The sequence below is a fragment of the Parasteatoda tepidariorum genome, chromosome 7, assembly GCF_982258835.1.
Source record: "Parasteatoda tepidariorum strain Cologne lab strain chromosome 7, Ptep-v5.0, whole genome shotgun sequence".
Lineage (NCBI taxonomy): Eukaryota > Metazoa > Arthropoda > Arachnida > Araneae > Theridiidae > Parasteatoda > Parasteatoda tepidariorum.
Window position 1 is genome coordinate 79321664 of NC_141761.1, and position 15161 is coordinate 79336824.

Genomic DNA, 15161 nt, shown 5'->3' on the forward strand with positions numbered 1-15161 from the left:
ATATTTTTTATTTTTGAATTTATTTTTATCTTTTTTATAGTTTTATTCATTTCATGTTTTGAAAGTTGTTCTGTTAATACTTCTCTTATGAGTTTATAAAACCAAAACCCCCCTTCTAATTGCACATGTGCCCTAGTTAAGCACTTATCTTTTGGCAACAGTTTGTTAGAACACGTCTCTTCTTTAGCTGTCGCACTTCTAAAATTTCTGATTTGAACGAAATGTGTCTTTTTGTTTTTTAGCTTCAAAAATTATGTGATCTTTTAGTGTTGCTTTACTGTACATTGTAGGTATTGATTCCCGTCTTTTGAAACTATATGCTAGACTTATTGATGAAATATGCTTCAACAAACCTTTTTATTTACAATAAAGTAAGGTATCCAGCTGGGTGAAAATTGGAAATATTTAGAAAAATTAAATTTTTTAAAATTTATGTTTGAAAGTTTATTTAATTAGCTTTCAGTATTCTTTAAATTTTTGCTCTCCAATCTTTAGAATCTAAGTTACAGTTGTTTCTTTGCACACTAACAAACAAAGCAGAAAAGTATTACTTACTTTAAATACATTTTCAGAAAAATTTTTATTTTGAGAAGATCTCTTTACCCCAACACACATTGTAAAAAAGTTTATTATGGAATTATTCGACACATCACAAAAACGTATGTTAAGGAATTATTTGAAACCTGCTACGTAGATTTTATATATTGTTTGCTATGTTTTAAACTAAAAATTGAAGCCTAAGTGAGAATTTATTATTTTTATCTTACTTTATAATTGCGAATGTTAAAATTTTTATAAAAAAAATCAATACTGACCAATTTATTATCTCTTTGTATATTGGAAATACTGTGTGAAGATTTTTCTACACGCAGGTAACCATATTATTGATTTAAAAACAATTTTGATATTTATGCATTACAATTGGTTGTACAGTTGTTAGTGTGACATAAAATTTTTTTTAGTTTCTATGCTCAAATTTGCTCTTAGTTTGAAAAAATATTTTATAAAATTTTAAAGTGCAAATTTAGAAGTTTTTCTTTTCAAAATTCAAAATTTTAATTAAGGCTGTTTTTTTTTCTCCTTGTAATTTAGTCAGATACCTCAATCTCTTAGTGCCCCATCTATTAGATTTCTGCAAGAGAGTATAATTTAGCATTTCTAATTCTATATATATTTGATTTTTCCTTTTATCTCTTAGGCATTTTTGGGAAATATAAGCTGGGCTGTTCTTGGAGTAGATGAAGCTCATCGATTAAAAAATGAAGATTCATTGCTGTATAAATATTTGTATGAGTTTGATACGAATCATCGTTTACTGATCACTGGAACACCCCTTCAAAACTCACTTCGAGAACTTTATGCTCTTCTGCATTTTATAATGCCTCAAAAGTAAGCTACAGCTGTATGGTTTAGCACTATGTTTTTCTCAAGTTTCTATATAGTTTTCTGCAATCTATGCTCAGACAAGATCTTATTATAGACCTATTCTTATTATTACTTTTAGTACCTTCTTAATTTTGTAAATTTACTTATCACTTTTTAATCATTGCTTTTATATAAGTAGTAAAATTGATCAAAACTATAAATAATAACTGTTTATTTCTGTCAGTTATCTATTTCTGTAATGTTAGGCAAATATGTTATATTAGCATGATATGTAATGTATATGATGCAGGGGTGATTGTTTTCCAGTTTTTTTTAATCATTTCTTCCGGATCTAAAAGCTAGAGCATGCCTGTGATTTTCCCCGCGAATATTTGTAGAATTCAATCTCTCTCTAGACCATTGATCAGCAGAAGAAAAACTTATTATAATCGTTTTAAAACTTTTGTTAAATCCCATTAACAAGAGGTTTACATACATGTGATTCATCCACCAATTTCATTGATTTGGTTGGCAGATTTTTTGGTTGTGCCAAAATCTGCTAATATTGCAATTCTTATTAATGTGGCTTTAATATCAAGGATCGATTTTTTGTATTAAATTATATGTTGTGATTTGTTTTCACAAGATTATAAAATCGTTGCATTGCGATTCTTGTTAATGGGATTGAAAAAACAATCTTGCAATTTGCATATAGCCGTTTTTAAAACACTAAGTTTCAATTTGTATTCAACCAGTTATAAAATCAAACACTAATTTTTCAAATTTATACATGATTTAAAACTTACACATTAGGATTATGTTCATGCGATCTAAAAATTATGTATCGTGATTCATATTTACACAATTTAAAAATTCACTGTCACGATCATACCCACACGATTTTAAAATCCAGCGTTGCGATTTATATTCATGTAATAATTGTATATGCTAATTCAAAAAATAATGTTATATATGAAACATGATAGGGATATAAATTGACTTATTGATTTTTGGTATATAAAAGTTTCAAGATTTTTCACTTGGTGTCACAATTACCCATGCTAATAGATATATATCATATTCCATTATAATATGTATCTCTTAGAGTAACATGATACAAATTATTTTTAATATTAATTGTGCATTATGATGAATAAAGAGAAAGGCTCCACTCTTTACTTTGTTATATAGCTTATTATTTCTGTTGTAATTAATGGAATAATTAACTGTATTATAATAATAAGTAATTATCTTTTGAGTGAATTTCTTATGAGCAAAAGATAATAAATGAAGAGTTGGATGAGGGATATCATGTTTATTTGGAATTAATTTCATGGTGACTTTAAAGGTTCTCCTCTTGGGAAGAGTTTGAAGAGGAGCATAAAGACACAGCTGATAAAGGCTATCCTAAACTGCATAAACAACTTGTACCTTATCTATTAAGAAGAGTAAAAAAAGATGTTGAGAAATCATTACCTGCTAAAGTAAGTTGTTTATTTTGGTACTGTTATATCACTTGGTATTATAAATACTCTTAGCATTTCTTGTCGTTTACATTCAGGTTAAAAAGAATTTTTAAACATAGACTTAAATTTACATTCTTATTTATAATGATATTCTTTAAATTTTATCAAAGATTAAAATCAAATAATTTAGTCTCCCGCAAAAAACTTTTTTGCAAGCTTCCTTGTAGTTACATACAAATGCATTTTTAAATAATTATTCCTGTTTGTTTGAAGGAGATGCAGTTTTTTGTGTTATTACTTCTTGCTTAGTATAAGCTGTAATTGATTATATTTTTTTACTCTGCAAATCAGAGAGAAGCATTTTCCTCTCAATTTAACCTTTAACAGACCAATGACACTATATAAGCGGCATGACACTTTTACTTACTGTTCCCATTGTCGCATTTATGGCAGCAAAAATCAATGATTTTTCACTCTTGTCATTTACGATTTAATTATAATTAATTGTTGTAATTTTGCTTGGGACAGCCATGGTGGCTCAAGGGATAGAGTGTTCGTCTTCCAATGAGGTGAACCCTATTCGAATCCCAGCTATGACTGGTCAATACAAATTCGGCATATTGCTTGCACCGACCGCAGTGCTGGCATAAAATATCCTCAGTGGTAGATGGATCATGGATTAGAGTCCCCTTGCCGTCAAGCTTACTGTGGAAGGTTCTTGTGATTTTCTTCTCAGTGTAATGCAAATGCGGGTTAGTTCTATAAAAAAAGTCCACCAAGAAGGCAAATTTCTCCTTAAATTCCCATGCTTTCTGGATTGGTTTCAAAATTACAAGGCTGCGGAATTGAACATTAGTAGTCATGAACCCAAAAATTAAGCCTGCTGTATAACGGCATTAGTATGATTATGCTTAAATGACGTTAAAGTTAAAATATTTTCAGACCATTAAGTATTAGAGTTTGAACTGTGTAATCAATGCAAATTTTTTTGCTACCACATTTCTTTAGCATACTAACACTGTGAAAAAATTTTCTAACTCAACCGAATTAGTTTTTTTTTTTTAAATCATTGAAATATTGATTTTAAATTTTGTAGCATTATGTACCTATTATTGCTTCAAAAAAATTATTTTTTTTTTAAACATTTTTATAAAAACATAAAATATTTTTTAAGTAAGTCGGAAACATTTAGTATAATATTTGAATAATCTATCACCAATTTTATCTCACACACTCTTTCCTGTATTCCCACTTGTATTTCAAAAGTTACGATATGATATATGTTATTTAAAGAAAATTATCTTTTATTGATACTTTTTTTATAGGTTGAACGAATATTGCGTGTTGAAATGACGACTGCTCAGAAACAATTTTATCGGTAAGTATGTGTTAATCTTAATAATGGTAATATTATTTTAAAGAATACTAATTGCTCAGTTAGTGTACATATTGAGTTAATATTTAATGTATAAAATGCTTAAAACCACTTTTAAATATTGTGTTTTAGTGTGGTTAATATATTCATTAAAATATATAATAATCTGAATTTAGAATAACGAACATTTTCAAATAATTTTTATTAACCTTCCGTTAGTCGCGCACTTGTTTCCGACATGGTTAATCGCGTTGCATCTATGAGGTATTTCTGATTTTTTGAAAGCCAAATTAAATTTAGTCTAGTTTAAATAGTTAATTGTTACCAATTTAAGACTCAGATTTAGAGAGATAAATATCAGAAAACTTATTTAGCGAAGTACCGAAGATAAATTTTTCTTGCTCCCGCGTCGGATCTCTTCCTCCATCACAAGATGTTCAACCAATTGACGCAAGAAGGTTCTGCGGTTTTTTACTCCGTAACCATTTTCTGTGTATATAACTTGACCATTTATACCTGCTACGTTGAGAAGACAGAACATGAGATAAAATATATATATTTAATTCATAAAAATATTATATCCATAATACTTGCGTCAATGGTCGCGCTGCACCAGAGGGGTGATTTGAGCGGTTCCAACTCTCCATCGACATGTTCTAAGGTCTGTTTTACACGGACATTTGAGTAATCCAAAGTTAGGAGCATAACATTAGGCTCGACCCCCGGAAAAATCTATTGACGGCAAAGGAGGTGGAAGTGCAGTAGGGATGCACCTGTGAGGTGCGCGCGACTAACGGAAGGTTAAAGACAAAGTTGCTGCAAGCTACATAAGTTAATTTTACTTTCTTATACCCAAACGAAAAGTGTCAAATAACCTCATTATTCCTTGCTTGAAAATTGACTGAATTTGTTTGTAGAAATGACATCTTCTCCATTTAAGTGGAAAACCCTGGGTTCTTACCATTTTTAAAGGTTGCTTATTTTGGATATCCATTTTTTAGAAGCCCTTTTTGATTGGGTGCTTTTAAAAAGTGCTTAATTTTCCCTTTTCCAAAATGAAATTTTGTTTTCACCCTGTCAATTTTAGCCACAAATTATTTAAAAGGTGTTATTGTGTAAAGTGTTTAAAAATTAATTAGCATTTTGTTAATGTGTGTGTGTATATATATATATGTGTGTGTGTGTGTTATAAAAAGCTTCAATTAATCTTTTTACGTTATTACTTTTCTGTAAATCTTTTCCTTAATTTATTATTCAAAACAAAATGCTTTCTCACACTTTTAAATTCACATCCTGTTCTTTAATTTATTTTTAGTTCAAGTATGCATTTTTAGTTCAAGTATGCATAGACATTTTCCCCGTTGCTCCTTGTGGGAATCGTGCAACCTATTTAATAAACCAATTATAATTGCTAAGATTTCCCTTATTCCGTAGAACGAGACATTTTACGGATTTTCTTTGCAAGATTTTCCCTAACCTTTATGGAGCAGCACGACGATTTTGTGTCACTCTCTCTTATTTCCATCATCACGTAATGATTAAATAAAATTAATTGCTCTTTTTAAAATCTTGCGCCTGTTTGATTTGGCTACACACCCTGGAAAAAAGTTTCTATATTTACTTTTTCTGTAATAGTGTAGTTTCTAATGTAAAAAGGTTGCAAATAGTAGGTAAATAATTAATTGCTATTGTAATAATGTCAAATTTGATAAAATTTTGGGTGGGTATATAAAGAGATTAGATTGGATTTTTTCATGTTACTACAGATAGCTCATTTTCAAATTGATATTAATAATTTTTATATTTCAGTTATTTAGTTATTTTTTATATATCAGTTTTTTAGTTTAGTTCATTTGTTTAAAATTATTTTCTAGTTGGATTTTGACTAAAAATTATAAAGCTCTTAGTAAAGGATTGAAAGGAAATGTTTCAAGTTTTTGTAATATAATAATGGAATTAAAGAAGTGTTGTAACCATGCTTTTCTAATAAGACCTGTTGATAATACTAATAACTTGGACCACTTACAAGTAAGTGATACTTTTTAGTTATTAACATTATTCTATTTTTTTCCTGTGATACATTATTTTTATAATCTTAGTAATACTTTTAAAAGGCCTATTGATAAATTTTTATGTTTTTTAAAATTTTTTTTAATCTAATAAATTATTTTTAATTTTTTACCTGTTTTTTTTTAATTAAAAAAATGACTTTTGTTTAACATTTTGATTTCTGGGAATAATTCTTTTCGCTGCACATTAATTCTATAACTTAAATGCTTAATAAACAGGCTTTAATGTGATATGTTCAATATTGAAAAAAAAGAAAAAAATCTCTATGTTGCTGCATAATTCTTTGTTCATCGTTACATTTTAATCTTTAGTTTAACCCTTACGGGGAAGTCAAATTTGCTTCTTTAGAAAGTCTTTAGAGTGAATATAAGGAAAAATGCTAAATTTATACGAGGCACTTTTATTTCCACCTTGTTTGTAAAATCATCACTGAAATTGAAGAGATTGTAATAATAGATTGAATAATGTAGTATTGAATTATGTGTTAATGTTTTAGGAATTTATTATTTAAAAATGTTTTTTCTATTTTAGCACTTAATTCGTTGCAGTGGAAAGTTAGTGCTATTAGACAAACTCTTGTGCCGTCTAAAAGAAACTGGCCATAGAGTGCTCATATTTTCTCAGATGGTCCGAATGTTAGACATTTTAAGTGATTACATGCAGCTACGTCATTTTTCATATCAGGTAAATAATCATTTAAAAAAAACTTGCATTTGTTGATTAATTTATATTCTTATTTTATTTTTGTCAAAAGCAGAAAGTTTTGATTTCTTAGTGTATTTTTGTGTGAGTTTTATACTATTTTTAAAATGAAATTCGGTAATTAAAGGTAAACATGAAACTAAAATTTTATGTGCATTTTCCAAATTGTTATTTTTCTATATTATAATTAAATAATCACTCAACAGTTATTGATAAATATAGCAGGCATTTACCCTTTTTTTCTCTTGTCATATAACTGCTTACTATTATTAAACTGTTATGTATACACAGTAAAAACTCTTTTATTTAATAAAAAGGGAGAAATGGATACTTCTTACCTTTTTATCTCGGAGAGATTTAGAGTGAAACCCCTTCATCATAAGTTTTTCTGTCTGGAAATTTTGTTCTTTTTAGTATTTCAAATAATTTTTAAACCTAGGTTTACATGTCAAGCAAACTTTAGTTTATGCAAATTAAAGTATTATTATTTAAAGTGTAGTTAAAAAAGATCGAATTATATATGTGTAGAGTTTAATTGGGTAGAATTATACTTTGTGCTGTGTCTGTGAATATGTACTTACTTTTACTACAAAACTATACTTATTTGGAAAGATATACATAAAATTTTATTTTTGATACTTCCTGTGTATTTAAAATCCTTTCCTTATCATAAAAACCAATTTAAATTGGAAAAGTGAAAATCGTGTAACTAAACTTAAAATGAGACATATATCTGATCGGGGCATTGAGATTTTTTGTTTTGAATTTAAATGTTTCTTTGCTTCTTGCCATTATCTTAAACCATGCAGTATTTTTCATTTTGTTATTTTCTTACAATAACTATGTGACTAATGTTTTAAAAATATAACATTTAGCGCTTGGATGGATCAATAAAAGGAGAAACTCGAAAACAAGCGCTTGATCATTTTAATGCTGAAGGATCACAGGTATGTTTCTTTTAAAACTTATACAGGGGATAAAACTTAATTTAAATTTCTATTTTTATTCGGCTAAGTTTGTATGCATGGTGTATTTCCATGTATATTTCTTATAATTTCATATTTTCTTATTTATATGTTCAATAATTAGTATTTCATGTGTTCATAGAAATAATCGAAGTATGTTTATGTTATACAACTTGAAATGTTATTTTTATTTCCTAATTAAGAATTATTACTTTCCTAATTAAGAAAACTTTTTATCACTTCAATTGAAATGTGTGCATTTGACTTATTCTTTTTTATTGATACGGTTTATTTAAAGTTATTTTAATCAAATATTTTATGCATTTAAGTTACATTTTTCTTCGTTTTGTTTTTGTATTAAAGGGGTAATAACTCCATGAAATGTTAGGTTTTGGTTTAAAAGTACCTGAAAGAATTTGTTATTTAAAAAAAACATTGTATTCTGAAAACACACATTGCTTTTATTAAAAAAAGTAAATATATTTTTGGACTTATGGAATTGGTTTAATTGGGATGGACCTCTTGGGGATTAGAAACAACAACAACAAGTAAATATAAAATTAAATTTTTATTTATCTGTAACTATTAACTTAATATAATTTTTGTGTATATATTTTAGAATACTTTGCGAGATGAGAATTAACAGACAGATATAATTAGAAAAGGTTTCTATGTAAAATTTAAAAAAAAAAAAAAAATATTTATTTCAAGAAATAACTATATTATGAACTCCCATTTAATCTTGTAATGATTCAGGCAGATTTACTGATTTGCCAAATTATATCTTAGTATAGAGAAAGAGCTCCAAATCATTCCTACTTTCCTTTGACAAAAAGTGGGAAGATTTGTTTCACATTTTATATTGTTATGCATTGTCCTCTTTTTAACATAAATTACTTTTTTCTCTGCCTTGTATTTATACTACTATTTTATATATTTTTAGGACTTCTGCTTTCTGTTGTCAACTAGAGCAGGTGGGCTTGGTATTAATCTTGCAACAGCTGATACTGTTATAATATTTGATTCTGATTGGAATCCACAAAATGACTTACAAGCACAAGCTAGAGCTCATAGGATTGGTCAGAAAAACCAAGTAATATACTTATATATTTATGATGCTTCACAATTAGTATTTCTTTTGTTTGTTTTTTAATGTATTCAAAATGTTTTATTTGTAAAAATATTTAATCATTTAGAAAGTGAGTAATTTATTTTTATTTTTAGGTTAATATTTACCGTTTAGTAACTAAAACTAGTGTTGAAGAGGATATCATCGAAAGGGCTAAGCGAAAAATGGTTTTAGATCATTTAGTAATTCAAAGAATGGACACAACTGGTCGCACAGTTATGCAACCTAATAAAGCACCTGGAAATAGGTATAATATGTTTAAACTTTTAAAAATTATTAATTAGTCTTAATCAGTTAAAATTTTCTAGGGCGGCACAGGATTAGCTGAATTTAAATATTTATTCATTGATTTCTTTTTAGGAATAAAGAATAATTTTATTGCTTTATTTATGGTGTTATTTCAAAATCATTTAAAATATATTCTTTTCATTTTTAAAATATGAATAAAGCACTTAGCTTTCATTTTATTTAAAATCTAAATGTTATATACCAATAATTGCAACTGAATAGAAAAATTTATTTTTGTTATTCAAATATTTTGTTCTAAATTTTTTTTTAACAAATTATTATTTCTTTGAATAAAGAAAAGTTAATGATTGTACAATCAGGGTTGGCAGGTTTTTGACATGTGACAGTTTTTGACAGTTTAAACCGTCACGTCAAAAACCTCACTGTCAAAAATGTCGAAAATGTCAAAAACCTATATTCATATGTGAAATTTAATTAATACATAAAATTAATATATTTTTTAAAGGATAGTGTTTCTAAATATGTTCTAGAAAAAATAAATTTAAAATTTTGAAGAAACACTTATATTTTGAATAGTAACCAAAATCTTGTACTTTTGAAAACTCACATCTTTTGTAATATTATGTATTCATTTTCATGTGTTATTGAAAATCTGCAGTGATATTATTAAGAAATTTATTTATAACCAAATTTAGTGTATAGTATAGATTATACTAAAAATTAGACATTTTTAAAGATAAACATTAGCAGTTTTGTACATTAGACATCTTCTTTTAAAGAAAAATCTTTTTAATATTCTTTTAAATCTTCTTAATAATCTTTTTAACATAAGACAATACAAATTTAAGTGCTTTCTGTTAAATACACAGAGTAGTTAGTGTCGATTTACAGTATATTCAGCCTATTCATTTACTATGCTGAAAATATAGTTTATCCAAATACTTGTGAATTTCATTTTGCTGAATACGATATAGTTTTGTTGAATATCTAAATATTCAGCTGTTGAATAATTACTTCCTGCTTTCAAGATATGCATTATTTGTATTCTTAATACAAGTGGAGAAAAAAAAATTAAGAGATAAAAATTGTTTTAAAATGATAAGTGTAATAATTATAAATAAATATAATAAACAATATGAATTATATTTATCATTATTCATAAATATAACTACTTTTAAATTCAAATTAACATACTGGATAATAAAGATATTCGGTATAACATTAAAAAAATTTTTTTATACACTTGTATCTTATATCAAGTTTGTATTTATACAACATAACTTGTAAGTTCCTTATAAATATTAGTTATATGTTCCTTATATGTCAAAAATGCATAGTAATAAACTTTTAATTTTCTTAAGTATCAAAAAGAAAAAAGAAAAATTTTTTAAATATAAATATTTAAACAATTTTTGTGCAAAATTTTTCTGCACATGCATTTGAATATAAATTTCTGAGATTTTAAATCTGTTATTTTACCTAAATTTTAATTAAAAAATATTTTAAAACCTGCTGATTACCTATAGTATAATTAAATTTCAATATAATGCATGGCAACTGTTGGTAGTTTTGAAGTTTATATATTTTCTTGGCAAACTTCAGTTTTTGACATTTTTGACGGTTTAAACCAGTATTATACCCTTGTCATGTCAAAAACCACTTTTTGACGTCAAAAACCCAACCCTGTGTACAATACAGGACAAAGTTTTTCAGAGTAGTGATTAAAAAACGTAATATTTAGCTGACTTTAAGCAAAAATAAGTTGTTTTTTTTTCAATACTCACCTAGATTGTAAATAATACAGTATCCAAATGGTATTAATGGTCATATACGTAATAGTCATGGATTTTAGCTACATCCAGTGATTGTACTGTTTGCTAAAGATTGTTTGATACTCAATTTTAGTTAACAAATTTAAATTTTTTGTCTAAAAAATATATATTTAATGTCTGTATTAAAGGAACAACACCATTATCTTTGTCTTACAAAATTATAACAGTGTAACATATATTGTTTATTTTAACGTTTAACTAAGAAACCAAAATCACAGGTGATATAAATAACACAAAATAATTTAATTCAAAATATTAGTTGATAACCCTGTAGACACCGACTGTAAATGTAATTTGATTAAGTGTTTTATTTGTTTTCATTATTAAAGAAATAAGCAATAGTAGCAGTGCAATTTTTTTATATTTACATGTTTATCTTAATACATTTTGTGTCTTTTAATTTTACAGTGCAACACCTTTTAACAAAGAGGAATTATCAGCAATTTTAAAGTTTGGTGCAGAAGAATTATTTAAAGAAACCGATGATGGAGATGAAGAACCTCAGGTGAGTTTGTCTAGCAATAAGATTTTTTTCCATGTCTAAATTGTCCAATTTGAAGGTGGTGTATAAAACATATATTTTTATATGATAGGTGGACATTGATGAAATTCTAAGTAGAGCAGAATATAGGGATGATCAAGATCAACCCATGTCTGTTGGAGAAGAGCTTTTATCAGCATTTAAGGTATTCTTTTATAAAACTTCAAAATATTGCATTTTTCAAACTACTGTTATTAAAGTACTAGATAATTTGTGATTCTAAAAAGATATTATAACAAATAAACAGTGCTTAAAATTTGTGCGATTATTTTAATTTTGTTACCTTTTCAGTATTTTGGGAGTATTTCAGAATTTTTTTACAATTTAGACACATATTAGTGTTTTTACTAATTTTTCAAGAGAGAAGGTTTTTTTTCTTTCCATAAAGCATGAAAAAGGATGTGAGCAAGATTTGTTAATTTTTTAAACTTAATTTACAAATTTTTGTATTCAAACTCATTAATGTAATAAATATTGATACATTGATATCACCATATTAAAGTAGTTAATTTAGAATTAGTGAGTAAATTTCCAAAAAGATGATTTGATAAATAGTGACACTTATAGACACTGAGATTTTTGAAGAAAAAAAATAACAGTGCTCAATTTTTAAAATTTTGTTCCTTAATGTGATTAAATGTGAATAATATAATCATTTAATTATATTAAAAACAAAATTTAAAAAAATAATGCATTTTTTCAAGTTTATGTATAATATCTTATAAAAGCTTGGCATTTACTTTTAATGGAAAAGTTAATGATTTTTATTTATTTAAATTGTGTGTGCTGCTATTAATTGAGTTAGTTAGAATGCATTAAGGGTTCTTTTTTGACAAGAATCAGCAATAAGAATTTGTAATATCAAACAACGATTTTTGAATTTTTATATGTGATTTAAAAACTATGCATTGCTAAAAACTATGCATAAAAACTATGCAACTGTGCAAAATCTAATTTTGCGATTCTTGTAAGAAGTAAGTTTTTTCTTTAATTCGTTACTCTAAAGGTGTGATATATTTTGCATTAGTAATTAATTTAATTATAAAAAATCAAAAAATTATGTTAAATATGAACTTTATAAATTGATTTTTTGCAAATAAAATTTTCAGAGTTTTTCACTTTGTGTCACAGTCACCCCTGAAATATGTTTGTTAAAATTATTAACATTCATAAAGCGCATGATATATTTTTTCTTTTCTATTTATTTCCCAACATAATATTGGTATTATTATGGCATCTACGTCCTTCTTCTCTTATGATTGACCAGTTACAATTACTCCTGAAATGCAATTATTTGTTATTAAAACTAAAAGAAGGCAACTGTGTCTATTATTTGTTTATTAAAAGGCGATAATTTTAAATATATCTATACTATTTTAACACATGATACAGATCACATGAAAAACGGAAAAAGAAAGTATACACTTGGGAGGAGTCACAATTTAGTACGGGAGTAAGCTAAAGTACTGTTGAAATCTATCAAATTACAATGGATAAAACTGATGTATTAAAATCAATATAAGTTTAATTGGAGGCTGAAACTTAAGGTGTTTATAATAATCAGCATCCAACTCCTCTCTGTTTCCTTGCGCAATTACATTAGTTTTATTTTTATGATTACATCCACATTCTGCACTGTGATTTGCCTGATTTCAAATCATGTTTGTTCTTTAGGCAATTAAATAGTAGTTTTCACTCAAAGCGTATTTCTTTATTTTTTCACTTATGATAAGAATTCTAGAGAACAAAAAAATAAAGGGTGGTTTTTACGAACCACTCTGTGTTATCTCTAATTTTTTTTTCTTCAAGATTTTTCTTTTACCTTATGTGCTACTTCACTGCCAGATGATTTTATTAAATATACTAGTATTTCTTTCTAAGGTTACTATTTAGACTACTATTTTTAAGCTTGGGGGCAACTAAAGCAATTATTTTTGAATGTTTACTTCAGTAGAGGCCCTGCTTATTAGCCAATGAAACATTTACTTCAATGTGTTTTTTTTTCTTTCCATTTAACAAAGCCGATTTCTAAAATAAAATCTGACATATCCAAAAGTTTGTAATTTAATGCATCCTAAATAATTACAATGAAAGATAGTAAACTTATGAAGAATATGGAAACTGAAAATTTAATATTAATCCTCAGATGGATCATATATAATTTATACTCAGTTTAATATTATGTTTTAATTTTTTTAAAGTTCATTATTTATTTAGTCGCTCCAAAATTTGCTGTGCTTCTTTATAATACCTTGAATTTATTTAATATAAATATTTGTTAATCTAGCTTTTGTTACTTATCAATGTTCATTCTCAATTTAATCATTAGGTGGCTAGTTTTAACTTTAATGAAGAAGAAGTGAGCATGCAAAGTTCTGGTGATTCAAAAGAACAATCAAATGAAAAAGATTGGGATGATATTATACCTGAAAAAGAGAGAAAACAGATAGAAGACGAGGAGCGAGAAAGAGAAGAATTAGAGCTTTACTTGCCTCCCAGGAGTCGAAAATCTGTTAAAAAGGTTAGAAAATGTGTTAATACTATCTTAACGCAAAACAATTTATAAATATATTATTGAATTTGTCTTCATTTATTTATAAAACAGTGATTTGTAATTTTATACTTTATTTTTATTACATCTTTTTTTGTAATAATAATAATTGTTAAAGTACTTGAATGTCTATTAGTGCTTACAAAATTTTCCATTACAGTAATATCACTGATATTATTGTCAAGCAACTAATAGAACAGGGCATTGCATATTTACTAACTGAAATTGATTTTAGGAGAGGTATTTCTAATAATAGCTACAATCTTTAAATACTAAAATGCTAATTTAAATACTAAATGCTAATTTAAATAAATTATAAAAGTCAAAATCCTAAAAATGAGAAATTTTTATACTTCCTTATATAAATTTTTAATGTATATTGACTACCATTTTTTAAAGCAAATGATAAAAATATGCTGGCAATAAGTATTAGGTGTTTTTTATTTTATATTAACTGTTAAAATTCATTTGTAAAATAATTTTTTTCCCCTTTTAAAAAGCATTGTGGGTAAATATATTTAAAAACTAAAAAGTTACTAATGCTGTGAATATAGTAAAATATTTAGCATGGCATTGTTAATTTATAAACATTTTAGCTAATTCTAATTTAGCCTTGTCTTCAAATAATCAAAATAGGTTCAGTGAGAAAGTTTTTAAAAAGAAATCTGATCAATATTTTATCAATATATGAATTTTTTACTGCAAAGAATGAGAATTATGACACTTTGAATAACTCTACAGTTTCAATGCTCTTAAAAATAGACATTTGAACAGAAATATGATAACAAATATTTAAAAGGGTTTCAGATGTTAAGGAGAATTTAGTGATATATTTTTGTATTCAACATGGTGCTATTTTTGTCTTCAGTGAGCCACCAAATTGTTTCTGATTTTGCAGAAAAAACACGCACAGTTA

At 26.3% G+C, this 15161-nt stretch overlaps 1 protein-coding gene across 1 annotated transcript in view; it reads left to right on the forward strand.

Moving 5' to 3' along the window:
* Chd1 (chromodomain-helicase-DNA-binding protein 1) overlaps positions 1–15161 on the forward strand; it is a 63830-nt gene that overhangs the window by 28091 nt on the left and 20578 nt on the right. The window contains exons 14-24 of the mRNA XM_087168113.1: positions 1199–1389; positions 2714–2849; positions 4157–4209; positions 6081–6234; positions 6808–6960; positions 7854–7925; positions 8887–9036; positions 9168–9319; positions 11562–11658; positions 11747–11839; positions 14024–14215. Of these exons, the coding sequence (XP_087024239.1) occupies positions 1199–1389; positions 2714–2849; positions 4157–4209; positions 6081–6234; positions 6808–6960; positions 7854–7925; positions 8887–9036; positions 9168–9319; positions 11562–11658; positions 11747–11839; positions 14024–14215 (1443 nt within the window). The remainder of the gene's footprint in view (positions 1–1198; positions 1390–2713; positions 2850–4156; positions 4210–6080; positions 6235–6807; positions 6961–7853; positions 7926–8886; positions 9037–9167; positions 9320–11561; positions 11659–11746; positions 11840–14023; positions 14216–15161) is intronic.